The sequence below is a fragment of the Topomyia yanbarensis genome, chromosome 2, assembly GCF_030247195.1.
Source record: "Topomyia yanbarensis strain Yona2022 chromosome 2, ASM3024719v1, whole genome shotgun sequence".
NCBI classification, from domain to species: domain Eukaryota; kingdom Metazoa; phylum Arthropoda; class Insecta; order Diptera; family Culicidae; genus Topomyia; species Topomyia yanbarensis.
The window spans coordinates 368,646,670-368,663,443 of record NC_080671.1 but is presented as its reverse complement, the minus strand read 5'-3'; the positions used below and the strand labels follow the sequence as shown (position 1 = coordinate 368,663,443).

At 39.8% G+C, this 16,774-nt stretch overlaps 1 protein-coding gene across 1 annotated transcript; it reads right to left on the bottom strand.

The window, feature by feature from the left end:
• Position 1: 1 nt before the first annotated feature.
• On the bottom strand, positions 2-14,375 carry LOC131684472 (general odorant-binding protein 84a). Its single transcript, XM_058967384.1, has 3 exons — positions 13,973-14,375; positions 13,779-13,908; positions 2-165 (listed from the first exon to the last, which is right to left on the bottom strand). Exons 1-3 carry the CDS (start codon positions 14,237-14,239, stop codon positions 71-73), a joined length of 492 nt encoding a protein of 163 aa, XP_058823367.1. The 5' UTR covers positions 14,240-14,375; the 3' UTR covers positions 2-70.
• Between the last annotated feature and the right edge of the window lie 2,399 nt (positions 14,376-16,774).

The window sequence follows — 16,774 nt, the reverse complement described above, 5'->3', positions numbered from 1 at the left end:
GTTGCAATGTCTCCCGAAATTTTATTATATACCACAAATCATTAAGTCAACATTTACTAACTGAATACGTTTATCGTTTTTTGCTTTCCTTGCTCCTGCCTTCCACCAAAGAACGGGTGCTGACACATCGGGCGAGGAAATAGGCTCGTTCGCATTCGCTTCCAGCTGGAAGAAAGTAGAAGTATTTTTAACAATATGATGACGAGTAGTAGAACAAGGACTCAATTAATTTGATAACCGAAATAATCGAAATGATATACGAGGTTTAAGTATCTCTTTAGAGGTGACAGGGTGTCACTATTAGCAAAAACATATATTATCTCACCGATCAACCTTAATATGTTTATTAACCCTTTCATGTCCAACTTTTTTCTCATGCATGTATGGTTTCAAAACTATTTTTCCTTGAAAACGGTGGGATCAAGAAACACGAAAAGCCTTTTTCCATAAAGATAGGAGCTTCTCTCGCAGTACTAAAAGCTGCTAAATTTTTACCTTCCAATGCTCAATACAATTCTCCTACAATATTAACAATAATCCAATTGCGTGAAAAATGTAGCCAAAGACAGTCTAAATTGATAACTTTTATCAATTTTCAATAATATTGCAACATAACGAAGATATATGAAAAAATCATTTTCCGTCGTCAACGTAAACTATTCCTGGCAGCACTGCTCCATCGGAATCCAATCAGACTAACTGCAATAGCTTCAGTTCTAGAGCTGGTTATTGAAACTATTAATAATCAAATGAAAGTCAATAGTCATATTTATTAGCCTTACTTGTTTTTGTGAGGAAATTTTGCGCTAATCAAAAGTTATAGATGTTTAATAACGTTGTTGTCCACAAACAACATGGGCATGAATGGGTTAAAAGGCAGTACTTTAACAGCATATTTTTATCTTTTTCATTTCTCTTCAATTTCACTATCTGCTGATTTTTTTTCTGTAGATGAATGATAGGTGTACAAATAGTTGTAACTCACACCCTTTCAAAGCTGAAATTGGTCTTTGAGAATTTATAAGAAGCTTGAAAAGTTCCCATAAATGTCCATGTGGAAACAAAATTGCAAAACAAAGCTGTCATTAAAAAGCAGTTTACTGTTGAATTGCTTTGAGCATTGTTCTAGGATTGATGCTTGGCATTATAAAAACCGATTATAAAAAAATCTACCGTAGATTTTGAAAGAAATTAGTTAGTTCACCAGTGCATTGAAAAAGCAAATATACTGCAGCGATAAAAATGATATTAATATCGGTTTCAACTTCAAACCCAAAACACTCGACCTCCAAAAAGGTGTCAAAAAGGTTAGAATGCGATGTTTGATTTTGCGGTTAGCCACTATTTTGATTCCTTCGTCTAATCGAACAATTCGATCAATTTGGCGAATAACAAAATTAGGGTTACTTTTCATTTAAATATTTTGTTTTAAAACAGTTTCGGTCACAACCGCAATATCAAGAAGTTAAAAACATCATCTAGACACGTTTTAATGAAGAAGTATTTCAATTTAAAAAATATATATGGTCATTTAAAGCCATTATTAAACATTAAACTCATTAAAATTTAATATGCAAATTTCTACGCAGCTTGCAAAACTTCGAACATAGAGGTAGAATTTGGTATTGCAGCCATCAATTGAAAAATTGATTGTTGCAAAAATTTTAGTTTCTCTTCAGTGATGCTACCTAGGAAGCCTCATGTGGAGATAAAATTAAAGGCAAGATTGGTATCGAGCGTTTTCCTCGTTACCTGCAACTGAAGCATAAGATGACGGATCCTTGTAGTGTTGTGTGACTGAGATAAAAGGTTCTCGTATAGGTAGAGAAGTTGTTATTCTATTTTGAATAGAACGTAGAACATATATAATTTTTCTATGAGAGACGTTAAAAGACGTGTGTGACCATCAGGAGCGGATCCAGACAAAAGTTTCGGAGAGGGTCCGAAATTTTGATTTTTAAATGTTCATTATACAATACGTAACATGTAATAACCTCAGTTAATTAAAATCAGTTTTGGTGGTCGAATCTGGTTTGGAATGATTTTGAATTTAGAACGAATTTAAAACAGAAACTATTTTAGAATTTCTAAAGAAGTTAAAAAATTTCGGGGGGAGGGGGGAGGGGGTCCGGACTCCCAGGATCCTTCATTGGTGACCATTTAATCCATCCACTGTAACTCGACATTCACCTCTTCGGCCAATATGGAGAGAGGTTTTCACGTCCGGAAGGAATGAAGAAATGTTGAAAGCTCAGTTCGAAATGCCCCGAAGTCGGGGATCATCACTGTTACCGGCGGAGGAGATTGAGGGTTCTTCTCATTGGCATTAGTCATTGTAAGAAGTTTTGCATCATTTTGTTATCATGCTGCTACCAGTTTATATGGAAATTTGCTGTAAAACCGCAAGCCGGATCAGAAAAAAACTCAAAGGCAAAGTTTCAAGTCTCCGACGACGAGGTCCTTATAGTAGCAAAAGGGCTAAAAGCGGAGAAAGCTTCCGATCCAGAACCGGTCCCAACGTGGCACTGTAGATCGCAATCCTGACGTTTCCGGGCATGTTCAGGCTAATTCTACAAAAATGTTCAGGCTAGTTCTGCAAAAATCCAGAAGTTGGTGTTGCTGCCAAAACTAGGGAAGCCACCAGGAGATCCAGCATCGTAATGGCCTATGTGTCTGCTGGATACTCTTGGTAAACTTCTGGAAAGGGTCATCCTAACAACTGTTGTTACGGCATTTAATTAGCAAGGGACTCGAAGGTGAAGTATATTTATCAATATTAAGAGCCATAGTCAGTGATGTACCCATGGGAAAAATTCCATCTTCCCGGGTTTTTATTTTTGGATTTTAACCGGGTTTTTTCCCAAATCATTTTAACCCGGACGAAATATGGGTTTTTTCGTTTTATCGAATGTATAATGTTCATTTAGTTTTTTTTATCCTTTAGGCAGCCGCGCTAGTGCACTGAGTGCACGCTGCGCTGAAAATCTAGCGAAATCGTCTTACGGTACCAGCGGCTGCTCATTCAGTGGGCTATAAGCGCGACTTCCGGGGGGTTAAAGAATCTTGCATTTACATTTGAGAGACCGAAAATAAAAGTCGCAAGGATAAAACATACTTTGTAGAATCCACTCCAGATATCTTAGCATGTAAAAATCGAATATAAACATCAAGCGTAAAAATCGGACAGAGATCTTTGAGCATGACAATCGCTTAGAATATTCTCACCCGGAAAAGTCGGCAAGTATGAACCTCCAGTATAATTCGCTCAGAGGAAATTCCGTACAACGTTACATTCAAGATTAAAAGTTGGATAAAGAAAAGTCCTTTGCAAGAACCGGATATAGTTTTTTACGGTTTTTATTCTGTAGGACATAATCGAAAAGCTCCTGTCCAATTCTGAAACTTGAAGTTTAAATTCAATTCAATTCATTCAATTCATTCTAATATATTTAATACGGGTTTTACGAAGCATTTTCTGTTCCTGCGACTTTAATTTCGGTCCATTCCATATTCCAACTGGTTTCATATAATACTGGGAACAATAGTCATTGTTACTCTGACAAATGAAAATTAGAATAATCGTGTGATGCCCAAACTACTTTTATTCTGCTTGTTACTCATTTTAAGGGTTGCTATACTTTTAGCGAAATGAGGTGGGTATTCACACAAAATTTAGAAAATACCTATTTAGTTCGGTGAAAAGTGAGTCATATGCAGAATGCGAGTGGCCTTGACATTCGTCATTAGTATGAACCGTAATCAGAACTCTCACAAATCACAATCCGATTTTTTTCGTTATCAGCTACATCAGCAACAGTAGAAAAAATGTTTAGTTCGTTTAGGTGGATTCACAGTAAGAAGCACAATCGACTTAGCCCAAACATTGAAAAGTTTTATCACTTATTTAACCACAATATTTGTAAAAAAATGTTGGATCACCGCTATAACAATGATTCAATCGAGGAAAACCATTCAGAATTCATAAACATGCAAAACTTTATGACAATAATGCTCATAAATAAAATAAAAATGTTTAGATAACAATACATTAATGTTCAATTACCAAAACATCAAAAATGCAAAAAACCCAATCTTCCCGCGAAAAACCCGTTTTAACCGGGAAAAAACCTTGGGTTTTTTCCTCAAAATTATAAAAACCCGATTTGGTACATCACTGGCCATAGTATTCAAGGGAGAGCAAGGAGTTGAAGGGAGAAAGTTTATAAAAGCGTGGAAGGGCATATGTGCAAGATTAGAGTTTACCGGCGACTTAACCCTTTGTCTGATACCGTAGGAGTCAAGATCTTTTGGCATTAGAAATGTGAATCACGTGAGTTTACGGCATGTCCGGACAAGCGTAAAGTAACTTGTTACTTCATGCTCTCGGAACCGACAAAAATTAAGTAAAAAACTAGCTCATTCACGGTAAACTTCCGCACTAAGCATTTGCGACGTAGCAATTCATTGAATGAGCTAGATTTTTTACTTGAATTTTTGTCGGTTCCGACAGCATGAAGTAACAAGTTACTTTACGCTTGTCCGGACATGCCGTAGACTCAGGTGATTCGCATTTCTAATGCCAAAAGATCTTGCTGCTACGATAGCAGACAAAGGGTTAAATCGCCGGTAAATTCTAAGCTTGCACATATGACCCTTCTACGCTTTTCTAAACTTTTTCCCTTCAATTCCTTGCTCTCCCTTAAGTACTATGGCTCTTAATATTGAAAAATATACTTCACCTTCCAGTTCATCCTAACGGGCTGACGAACTACGCTGAAAGTGAGATCGAACAAAAGCAGTTCGGATTCCGGAAAGGGATATTGACGGTGGACGCCATCCGCACAGTCATCGCGAGCGCGGAGAAAGCGTTGAAGCAAAAGAGAAGGGGTAATCGCTACTGCGCCGTGGTTACGATCGACGCAAAGAACGCGTTCAACAGTGTAAGCTGGGGGGCGGTCACCATAGCGCTGCATAGAATACGGGTTCCGGACTATCTGTGCAAGGTACTGAAAAGTTACTTCCAGAACCGAGTACTGGTCTACGAAACGAATATGAGGCAGAGGTCTATTAGGGTCACGGCGGGAGTACCTCAGGGTTCCATGGTTGACCCAACGTTCTGGAATATAATGTACAATGAAGTGTTAACACTGGAACAGCCCAGGGGAGTTGAGATCGTCGGCTTTGCAGTTGATATTGTCCTGACGATAACGGGCGAGGCCCTTGAGGAGGCGGAGATATTGACGGCATAGACGATAGACATCGTGGAAACCTGGAAGGCTAACGTCAAGTTGCAGCTGGGTCACCACAAGATGGAGGTAGTGCTGGTCGGCAACCGTAAAAAAATCCAGCGTGTCGTGATCAGTGTAGGGGGATAATCTATCCCATCAATGCGTTCGCTGAAGCACCTCGGTGTGATGTTGAACGAATGATTAAATTACAATAGCCATGTCGGTTATGTATGTGAGAGGTCTACGGGGACAACTAACGCATTGGCAAGGATCATGCCGAATCATGGAGAAGCAAGATGCAACACCAGACGTTTCCTGGCGTGTGTCTCATCCTTAATACTGAGGTATGACGTACCGGCCTGGGTTGCTGCCCTTAACTCAAAGCGGAACCGGAAGAAGTTGACTGGAGTGGTTCGCCTAGTGGCTTTTCGTGTCGCGAGTGCGTACAGAACGATGTCGTCGGAGGCGGTATGCGTAATTGCCGGTATGATCCCCATCTGCATCACTCTGGCTGAGGACGTGGAATGCTACCAGCTGAGGAATTCACGAAACTGACTGGCAGCGCGGACTCGTTGACTAAGTGGCAGCAAGAGTGGGACAACGTGGACAAAGGAAGGTGGACCCACCGACCTATCGTAAAAGTGTCTTCCATTTGACGCAGTTTTCGTCCAGACACGGATGCTTCCGGAAGTAGCTGCATCGGTTTGGACATGCGTCGTCACCCCTTTGCCCGAAGTGTGTGGACGTGCAAGACACACCAGAAGACGTAGTCTTCGAATGCCCTAGGTTCGGAGAAGTTGCCTGGTGTGACAGTTGACAATACCGTAGAAGAGATGTGCCAAGACGACCACATCTGGGATGTTGCCAACAGAGTGGTTGCGAGTATGCTTTCCTAGCTGCTGAATTAGTAGCGAAGGGACCAACGAAGCAGAGCCGCCGACTAGAAAGCCGCCGTAAACCAACTAATTGCATTCGGGATAAAATCTGCCACAGAGAAACTCTCTGCCGGAGCTGACTAGATTCACCGTCGGCGATGAGTTGAGTAGTATGCGACGCAGCAGCAGAGTTCGGTTCATCGGGGCGTCAGCGAAGCGGACGTCAGGCTCTACCGGAATCACCGGATCGACCCCGACACCCTACCGGGTGCTCGTCGGCTGGATAGATCCACTGGCGGGGACTAATACGAGTAGATCGCGTAGAACAGTCATCAGCGAGTCGTTGGGGCACCAGTGAACTAGAAGCTACGTCCCACCCAAAATCGTTGGATAGACCTCAGCGCCTACTGGCTGGCTCGTTGAGTAGGCTGGGACCACAGCTGGAGACTAAATCGAGTAGATAGGTATGAATCGGGGAGACTTTGTACCTATCTACTCGATGGCTCACGAGAACAAGTATCGGGATCGGGATAAACCCACCACAGAGAAAATCACAATAGGGAAGATTCAAATTGGCAGGGAGCTAACTGGTTCTCGAAACAGACATCAGTTCCGAAAGAAATTCAACCGTCGGGGATGTCTCAGTCGGAGTAGAGTAGTTTCACCGCTGAATAAGCTAAACGACCCAAGAAAGCGAATATCAGTGTCAGGAAAAATTCCTCCGTCGGGGAATTCTCAGTCGCAGTAGGGTGAGTTCACTACCGGGGACTATCCGAGAAGATAGTAATAAGGAAGGAAGCTGAGTGACTTACGGGTACATAAGCTAAATGGCTTATGAAATCAGCAGCTAAACGGTTCACTGAAACGAGAGCTAAACGGCGACGTGATAGATGGTGACGAACAGCAAGATAAGAGTCGAGAGCTAAACGGTTTAAAAGTCGAGCCACTGGATGGTGTTAACTATTTTGTTACTGTCACTTAAATGAACATTCATAACATGTCATTTGACGTTACTTCTGCATTGACTTCTTTCGGTTTCGTGTTTCAGACAAAAAACCTTAAAAGAATATGAATTTCATGGAATGGTAAGTTCTCACACAACTTTTTCTACTTGAGCTAAACTGATTGTAAAATGGGAAAACGAGAAGAATTAATCCTAAATCGCAAATATTGTTCTATTACCCGAAATATTTGGAGATTACATCAATCTTCACTTCTATATTAAATATAAAGTTGAAAGTGAAATGAAGAGGAATGCGAACCTGGTTCGTAGACTGTTATAAATTTGTCCAAATTTTGAAATGTAACGATTTGCCCCGAATTTACACGAAACCGTACCTTGAAGAAATCATTCATCTTGTAAATTTTTTAAACAAAAACTCTAGGAATATGCTAAAAAATAAGGTATTGCACCTGTACAGCTACGGTAAAATGTAATGGTTGCTGACGAAAGTAAGTGTAGGCTTGTTCGCGACAAAATCCTGACATGTCAAACACATAGATCTCTTGAAATGTTCAACCAAAAAAAAGTGAAATATTTCTTACATTTAGACTGGTATCTCATCAGGAGCTGTTGGTAAGTAGTTTTTACTGCTTCATCCACTGTTGCAGATCATCTGCCAAACCAAATATTTCTTGTGAAACTTAGACCTCTCTGTTGTTCAGAATTACTTTGTAGCCTCATTGCGTTGCATAGCAGTGTAGAAAAAAAAATGCCATGAAGCTGGATGAAGTCTGCTACGTCCTAGCTTTTGTTATCCATTATCTCTTCAATGAGTCAGGAAAATTTTTCGAAATATGCATATTTTTTGTGCTCTGCAGTTCACCTCTTAATGAATTGTATATTTTTCAGTGGTGCAAATTTTCATTTTCAAATGCCAACTTTCAGCTCAATCAAACCCAACCATGATTCAAATTCAAAGCCTCCGGGTTTTCATAACCAATCCCTACGTCTTCATTTCAAATTGATGCTTTTTCATTCACCAACAAAAGTTGTCATCTGCTCTGTAGAGGTCAGTTTAGGTTAAATGTTGACATATTTTGCGTTTTCAAGCTTACATGAACAGTAAGAAGTATGTTCAGAGTAGTTTTGCTTGAAAAACCTCGTCAATATCAATATTTATATGGTCAATGGAATCGAAAATGAATGAAAAATGATACAGCAGCTCGGCTGTTTGAATGAATAATGCAGACGAAAAACGGCGAATTGAACATAGTAGGGCATGATTTGAGATTTGTTCTTCCTTCAAGTTCAAAACAACCTAGTGAAAATTTGCAGAATATTTGATGGTGCACAGATTTTGTGGCCATCCGTGCCTTAGAAACTTTCCTTATTCGCTTATTGATAAAAATTTAAACTGGGGGCCAAAAATTAAATTTGCCGCCCCTTCACTAATTAATTTTTAAGAGTTCGACTATTCCCCACCTATTCATATGAAACAAATATGATAAAAGTGTTAGAAAATGTCTGCATAAAAATCTTCACATCACACTTCTTCACATTTTATTGTCAATATTTTGTTATTAATATTCATTGTAAAGCCATCACTTGTTTATATATTATTAAATTTTTAAATCGTATCTTTCTTATTTTCGCTACATGCAAAAGTTTTACCCTTTTTGTCTATGATTGTTGAAAAATTGAGTTTGTTACCGTTTTTCAGTTGATATTTTTGGTGATCATTAATCAAAACCACAGTTTACCGTATACGTTTCGATTTCCCCCCAGCGACGGCAAGGCGCGTGAGTGAATAATTCTGAGGATGGCTGAAATTAAATAGGGAATTAAGCTGAAACGTAAACGGTAAACTGTGGTTTTGATTAATTATCACCGAAACTATCAACTGAAAAACGGTAACATTCATGAACGGTGACTAAAACCTGGAAACAAAAAATTGAGTTTGGAAGCTGCATTGTATAAATATTTCCGGCTTATCATTTTACATCATAAATGCATTTTGGTGATAATCTATTAAATTTACCTGAAGTTGATTACTTAGAACAGTGGTTTTCAATCTTTTTTGTTCAACGTGCCTCTTTCTGATTTTTTTTTTGCAATCATAACCCTGTCAGAAAAAAATGATTTTCAATTGAATGAAAACATTACCTTTACAATCAGAAACCTGATCCTGAGCACTCTCAGTAAGTATTTCAATTTATGACATATTGAAACGATATACACAGACAAACATCCGACGGATGTTTGTCTGTGTAGGCAGGAATCAGAATATATTAGCTCAAATGGCACGTTCACCGTATGTAGTCAGGGATTTAGATTGTCTTCGACTACCTTTTCCATTTTTGATTCATAGCAAAAAAATTGTGTTTTTCGGGACCTTCAGCGCTAAACACTTTTCTGTCCGGTCATTTTTAACCGATTTTTAATTTCTGTGATCTGGAAAGAACGAGAAATGACCTTCCTAACAGTATGTGTTATGTTCTTTTGTTTAAAATACTCTGATCATAACTTTAACTGGCGCCATTCTCCATTTTCTACTGTGCTGCCGCGTATTGAACACAGAATTCTTCACTACAAACCGGGTAATCGATAGCCTGCTTCCGTCAACATCCGGCCGTATAGAGCAACAGGGAGTATCAGTGATTTGAATAAATCAAGTTTTGCGCGAATTCTTAGGCTATTGATTTTGGGCTGACTACGTAAGCCATGCTCGCAGCAGCAACGTGCCTTTTTCCTTTGTGGCGAACATCATTATCATATTTAACTAGTATTTGAAGAAGCAGCAGAGGACAAAGGCGGTATGGCAACGGATCTTGGAGAATGCGCAGAAGACGATACCCAAGTAGCAATTCTGGTTTTATAGCACACTACAAGTGCATTCTAAGTTTTAAGAAGGGCTTCAAGAGTGCCATAAAACCTCAATTGTTACTAGGGTAGGCTGCCGGCTCCGATCTCCAAGAAGTCAAAGCGGAGATCGGTCGGCTGAAAAACAACAAACCTGCCGGTATAGATCAACTACCCAGCGAGCTATTAAAATACGGTGGTGAAACACTGGCTAGAGCGCTGCACTGGGTAATCGCCAATATTTGAGAGGAGGAGATTCTTCCGGAGGAGTGGATGCAGGGTGTTGTTTGTCCAATCTGCAAAAAGGGTGACAAGTTGGATTGCTGCAACTGCCGCGCTCTCACACTACTTAGCGCCACCTACAAGGTCCTCTCCCAAATTCTTTGCCGCCAATTGTCACAATTTGCAAGGGAGTTCGTGGGGCACTACCAAGCGGGATTCATGGGTTCCCGTGCCACCACGGACCAAATATTCGTAATTCGGCAGGTTCTGCAGAAGTGCTGCGAATACAACGCTATTTGTTCATCGATTTCAAATCGGCGTATGACACAATCGATAGAGATCAGCTATGGCAGATAATGCACGAGTACGGTTTTCCGGATAAGCTAACAAGATTAGTCAAACCGACGATGGATCGGGTGATGTGCATTGTTCGAGTATCAGGGACACTCTCGAGTCCCTTTGAATCTCGAAGAGGGTTAAGGATGGTCTATCGTGTTTGCTGTTCAACGTTGTGTTAGAAGGTGTAATAAGGAGAGCGGGGATAGACACGAGTGGCACGATATTTAGGAAGTCCGTCCAGCTTCTTGGCTTCGCCGACGACATTGACATAATGGCACGGAAATTTGAGGCAATGTCGGAAACGTACATCAGACAGAAAGCTGAAGCCAGCAGGATTGGACTTGCCATCAACGTTTCGAAGACAAAATACATGAGAGGAAGAGGTTCTAGAGACGACACTGTGAACCTCCAATTCCGAGTTCGGTTAACGGTGACGGATTCGAGATGGTCGACGAATTCGTGTATTTGGGCTAACTGATAACCACCGACAATGATACCAGCAGAGAAATTCAGAGACAGATCTTGGCGGAAAATCGTGCCTACTTTGGACTCCGGAGGACGCTCCGGTCGAACAAAATTCGCCGCCGCACGAAGTTGATTATCTACAAGACGCTGTTTAAACCGGTGGTCCTCTACGGCCACGAGACCTGAACTATGTTCGTGAAGGACCAACGCGCCCTTGGAGTTTTCGAACGAAAGGTGTTGCGTACCATCTATGGTGGCGTGCAGATGGAAGACGGAACGTAACGCAGGCGAATGAACCATGAGTTGCATCAGCTGCTGGAAGAACCATCCATCGCGCGTACCGCAAAAATAGGTCGTTTGCGGTGGGCTGAACACATCGTAAGAATGTCGGACGACGACTCGGTGAAGATGGTTCCTCGAAGCACAAGAAGACGGGGCGCACAACGAGCACGGTGGATCGACCAGATAGAGGACGACCTGCGGACCCTTCGAAGACTGCGAGGCTGGCGACAAGCAGCAATGGACCGAGTGAAGTGGAGACGGCTTCTGCATGCAGCAAGAGACAACAAGGCCTGAACGGTAAGGTAAGTATTTGAAGATATGTATATGAATTCGTTGTACCGTACCCCACCGATTTCCCTCCTCGAAACCAACACGACTGCTACGTTCTCTACCAGCTACCATGCACCTTGTCTTGTCAGAGTTTATAGTCAGTCCGATGCTTGCAGCTGCCCTTTTAAAAGGTAACAATGTTTCTTCCAATGCTCTGCGATCAATACCAATGATGTCGAAATCGTTCGCGAAATCAAGAAGCATGTGAGATCTCGTGATGACGGTTCCGTTCCTATGCACATCAGATCTTCGTAACGCTTGATTTTATCGTATCCAGCATCATACGAATCAGCTTAATCAGTTTTGTTGGGGAACCACGCTCAAGCATTATCTGTCACAGTTCCTTTGTTTTACTGTATCGTATGCCACCTTAAATACACAGATGGTGAGTCCGCAAATTGTTTTCCCGAAATATATCCAGAATTTGTCGCTGGGTAAACATTTGCTCCGTCGTTAACTGTCCTTCTCGAAACCCGCTTTGAAATTCGCCGGCAAAGCATTCAGCCAACGGGCGCAGTCTACTCAACAGAAAACGAGAAACTACCTTGTAGGCAGCATTGAGGATCATTATGCCTCGGAAGTTTACAGCCCCTCTCCAAGATTAGGCATATGAGGCCATTCAACCAATCCGAAGGCATTTTTTCTCCCACGCAGATCATGCCAATCACGCAGTGGATTAGTTCGCACAGCCAGTCACTCCTAATTTTTAGAAGTTCACCCGGGATTCTGCCCTTCCTAACGACCTTATCGTTTTTAAGCTTTCGTATAACCTCCCGTCTAGAAATCACTGAACAAAAAGAAATTGAAGGTTTGTTTATCCCTCGCTTCGCCGGGTAAACAAACCTTTAATTTCTTTTTGTTCCTCTTCGGTCGAACAACGTTCGCTACCGTACGAAGCTAAACTTCTATAGAACACTTATTAGACCGTTTGTCTTATTTACTATGCTGGTACCGTACCCGCTATTTAATAGGAAAGAAAACACCTCTCCAATGGAATTAAAAGATTGAAAATACAATGTATTCTTTTTGAGTTAGAGGCATTAAAAGAAAAACAAATAGTTCACAGAAAAGTTCAATAACTCCGTAACAGTTGAAATTTGATTATTCGTGTAGAATGATTTTTTCTTGATCCTCAATCACCCCTAGAGAGATTCTTAACCATGGACCAAGCCACCTGTATATGATAATGCTCCCTGGTTTAATCCCAACAAATTAGTCTGCATACTCCCACTACTACCTTGCAATATGTATACAGTTTTGTTCTATCGCATCCATCATACCGATCGCCAACTTTTTTAATCGTCAATAGTTGCCAAAATGAAATAAATTGATTTTTATCGTGATTAATGAAACTTAAATAATTACTAAAAAAATTGAATTGAGTGGAAAATAAAAAAGCCATTGATCGATTTAAACAAATGAAGGTTTGTACCCTTTAGTATTAGTACACCTTTAAATAATTGTTGCACGATGAAGTCAAAGCTTTATGGTAATAATACGCATTTCCTAAAATACCTCGGATAAAATATACAGTTTCACGATTTACTGCAGTTTTATAGATAAATATAGGGCTGATTTCTTCACTTTTACCTAACGTTTGAACTAAGTTTAACGAACCAGTAAACCTTGTTTAAAAGCTAAGCGAGGGTGAATAGATCGACCCTAAGAAAAAATACTAATTTAAAAAGGTTTCGGTTGTACCGTTTTGAACAAGAATTACAAGCTGTCATACAAATTAGCTACTACATTACCGAGGCGCTTCGCACACTGACCGGCAATTTTATGATACTGTTTTTAACCTTCCGGAAGTCGCGCTAGTGCACTGAGTGCACACGGCTCTGAAAAAATAGTCTTGGAGCATTAGCGGCTGCTCGTTCAGTGGGCCACATGCGCGACTTCCGGAGGGTTAACGAAAAGAAATATTGGAGCTTTTCAAATAAGTATAAAAATACCTATACTTAACATTTCAAGAATCTGAAAATAGGTCATGTTTTTAACGGGTTTCACTCTCCGTTATTCCACTGTTTTCCACATTTTTCGAGCTGTTTTCCTGTTGCCCTCAACAATTTGACGAGTTTTATTAAATCAAATTAAAATTGCCATACTTTTGAATTGAAGCGAAGTTTTCTTTGTTAAAATTTTTGCTGATATATTAGATCGACAAAATTCAGCTAAACCTTCCTGACACTGTGCCATCAAAAGCCAGTCTATATTCATAGCGGTATTGATACTTACTCATATCTTGCAGGCACTCATCGATGGTTTCACCATTTTTAACCCAACCAGCGGAAATGGCAAGCTCCTTGTTGATTTTATCGTCCTCGGTCAGGATACCGTTCTTTTGCAGAAAGCACCGCATAAAACACTGGAATAACAAACATATGTCCATTATTAGATTGTTTTAAAATGCCGACCGTGTCCATTGCTACCATTGGAGTTTTATCCGTTTCATCTGGAAAACTGCCAGTGTCATTCAATTCACTCAGATAGTCCATGGTTATGATAAACGTCTTGTTGCATTCGGAGTAAATTTCCTCCAGGCTATTGTTTTTACTGCTACTCATCATAATTGTGGACGGATCAGCTAGTAAGGCCTCCCGCAGTTCAGCGTCATCGTTGTTGGATAGACTGCAGCCTGAAGCGCCCAGGATTACCAGCAAACCCAGCAGGATGCCTTGTTGTACTACCGCTTTCATGATGTTTTCAACAGAGATCCGAAGTTGATTGCAGCCTGAAAATACTTGCGCTTTTCCTATTTGTTCGCTTCTCTTCACTATGTCCCAGCAATAATCTCGTTTTATTAGTTTCCACAACTGCAGCTTGCCGTTTAGTGTTATTTTTCCTCTTTTATATAGCATTCGAAGCCGCTGTGGGAAAAACCACATGATCCCAATTTTCTCGACCGTGATTTGATTGGATGGGAGGGAAAATTGTTTCATTCAATACATGTCACTACGAGAACATGCCGTTGCATGGTGTGGCAGTTTTTTTCTTTCTAAATCGCTTCAATTGCCAACAAACAAGCACGGAATGAAAGGGGAATTGTGTCATCTAGTTCCCGGACTGACTAGCAGACGGGTTCTTCCATCAAAGCTACTGATTGTGCGGTTCGAGGAATTGCGCTCAAAAGCCATCAATCAAAACGGTATGTTATGAACCGACTGAATTGCCCGGTGAGTGACAAATGGGGATTGCATGTCCCTGTGAAAAGTTGTAAATATATAGAGTAAAGGCATAACAATGAATTTTCACTTTCGAATCCCATTCATTATTAACACTGGGGGATTTTTTAGAACTCCCTTGGTTTCTTTTATGTTCAAGAGCTTTTCTACGCCAGTGCAGCTAACATGACTTAAGGGGCCGTTCATATACCACGTTGTTCAAAAAAACTTTGTTGTTGTCCTTCTCATCCACCTCCTAACAATGTTCACGAGAACGTTCCCCATGTTTTTGTCGAGTGATATGTCTCATCAAGAGGTTTTCCAAATTCAGGTAAAATACAATTAGTCGCGTTTTGTTGGACTTTTTTATAGTAGCTGTAACCTGAATAATTGATTGAAAATCGTTCAAACTTTGTTCAAAAATCTTTATAGGTATTCGTAGGAATTTGTAAAAATTGCAAACATCTAAAAATATGTATGTCTAAAATACCCTTTTTGCATTCTTCACAATACACACCAAAATTTAAATCAAATATTAGGTCTTCCATTGGCTCATTTAAAGTCAATAACATGATTTCCAATTCAAAAACATTGGATGACAATTATATATTAAATTTATTCTAGTGTTTCTTGGAGCAATATTTTGCTCGCTTTTGACTTTGTGATGACAGTTCGTCGCTGTTGTGCTATCTTATGACAAACGCCATTTTGGGGTAAACAGAGTTAGACATGCCACATTACTTGTTTGAAAAATCTCTACAAAGTGGCGTTTTCAGAATTTTGAAATTCTGCTTGGTTACTTAGATATAGCGAGAAACATGATGAGAAATTGTGAGTTTTTTGCTTAAAATCACTGTATCTAAGGATTTGCTCAAGTTATATTGAAGTTTTAGATGTTTTTATGTGTGAAAATGTCCGAGGAACACAATGGCATAAACATTTTCAAAAGAAAATTACACGAGTTGTGAGAAAAACACAGTTTTAGTTTTAAACTGAAAATAAAGGATATTTGGCAACACTGTAACTAAAATTAACTATTTTTTCTAGATGCCCTGACTCATTTGTTTCAAAATACATTTCATCGATTGTTTATAGACCATATGAACGCAAAGATATGAATAAAAGTTAAAAATTGGTGATTTTTTTTCTATGGAAAATTTTCCATGCACGATTATGACACGTCATACAAATTTTGTCATCAATACACGCCTATGACACGTGTGAGTGCGACTTTTGTTTACATTCATAGTAAAAACTCGCAACATAGTCAAGCGATCTTCGTAATATTTGAGAGATTGATGAAGAATAGATAGAAGCATTAATTGTCTTCTTTGGATTGTTTATACCATTTATAAGTTTCAAGATATTCAATCTCAAACTTTAAAAATCGTTTTTCTCGAAATGTGCTAAATGGCGCTTGTCATAAGATAGCACAACACCAACGAGTTCCTAACGATGTTTTCGTTTTATTGAAATGTATACATACTAGATAAGCTCCGCATTGTGATATCATATGTAAAGAAAGAAAACGACTTTACTGAGGATTTATAAAGCATTACCGTGTCTACATTCCCACATCAAAAGTAGAGATCGTCGACGTTATCACCGACTAGTTTTAAATGCTATTAAAATACCGCTTTTAGCAAAATATATGGCTGCATTAGTACATCACCATTAAAAGACTGTTTTACTGCAGTTGTGCGTTTAAACTAACAAGATTTTTAAAAAATGATTAATTGAATGCAGATTAACAACAGCTACGCATACAAAATGCCAATGCACTATTTTGCAGATAAACTGATGAGGGCTATACCATTCACCACGATAAAATATTATGACCTCTTGGCTCTAGAAGACTGCTACTCTGACATTCGCTAGTTACTGTTTCAAAAAACTATGGGCGGAATTTTTTCTCTTGAAGGAGCCATCAAATGTAACAGCTCGAGGAAGCGCTGATACAAAGCTTATGCAAACCGCTTCTGATCTTAGTAATTCGGGATCAAACCAAGAGTTTCCAGCATTACCAGGAGCGCCAACAATCTCAAGTGGTTAAACATTACAACCAGAGAT

Excerpts from the sequence above, each read along its gene's own strand:
- LOC131684472 (XM_058967384.1), bottom strand. The coding sequence starts at position 14,239 with ATGAAAGCGGTAGTACAACAAGGCATCCTGCTGGGTTTGCTGGTAATC. Across the intron at positions 13,909-13,972 it reads AAACGGATAAAACTCCAATG|TGTTTTATGCGGTGCTTTCT; the intron begins GTAGCAATGGAC and ends TTGTTATTCCAG. Across the intron at positions 166-13,778 it reads TGAGTGCCTGCAAGATATGA|CTGGAAGCGAATGCGAACGA; the intron begins GTAAGTATCAAT and ends ACTTTCTTCCAG.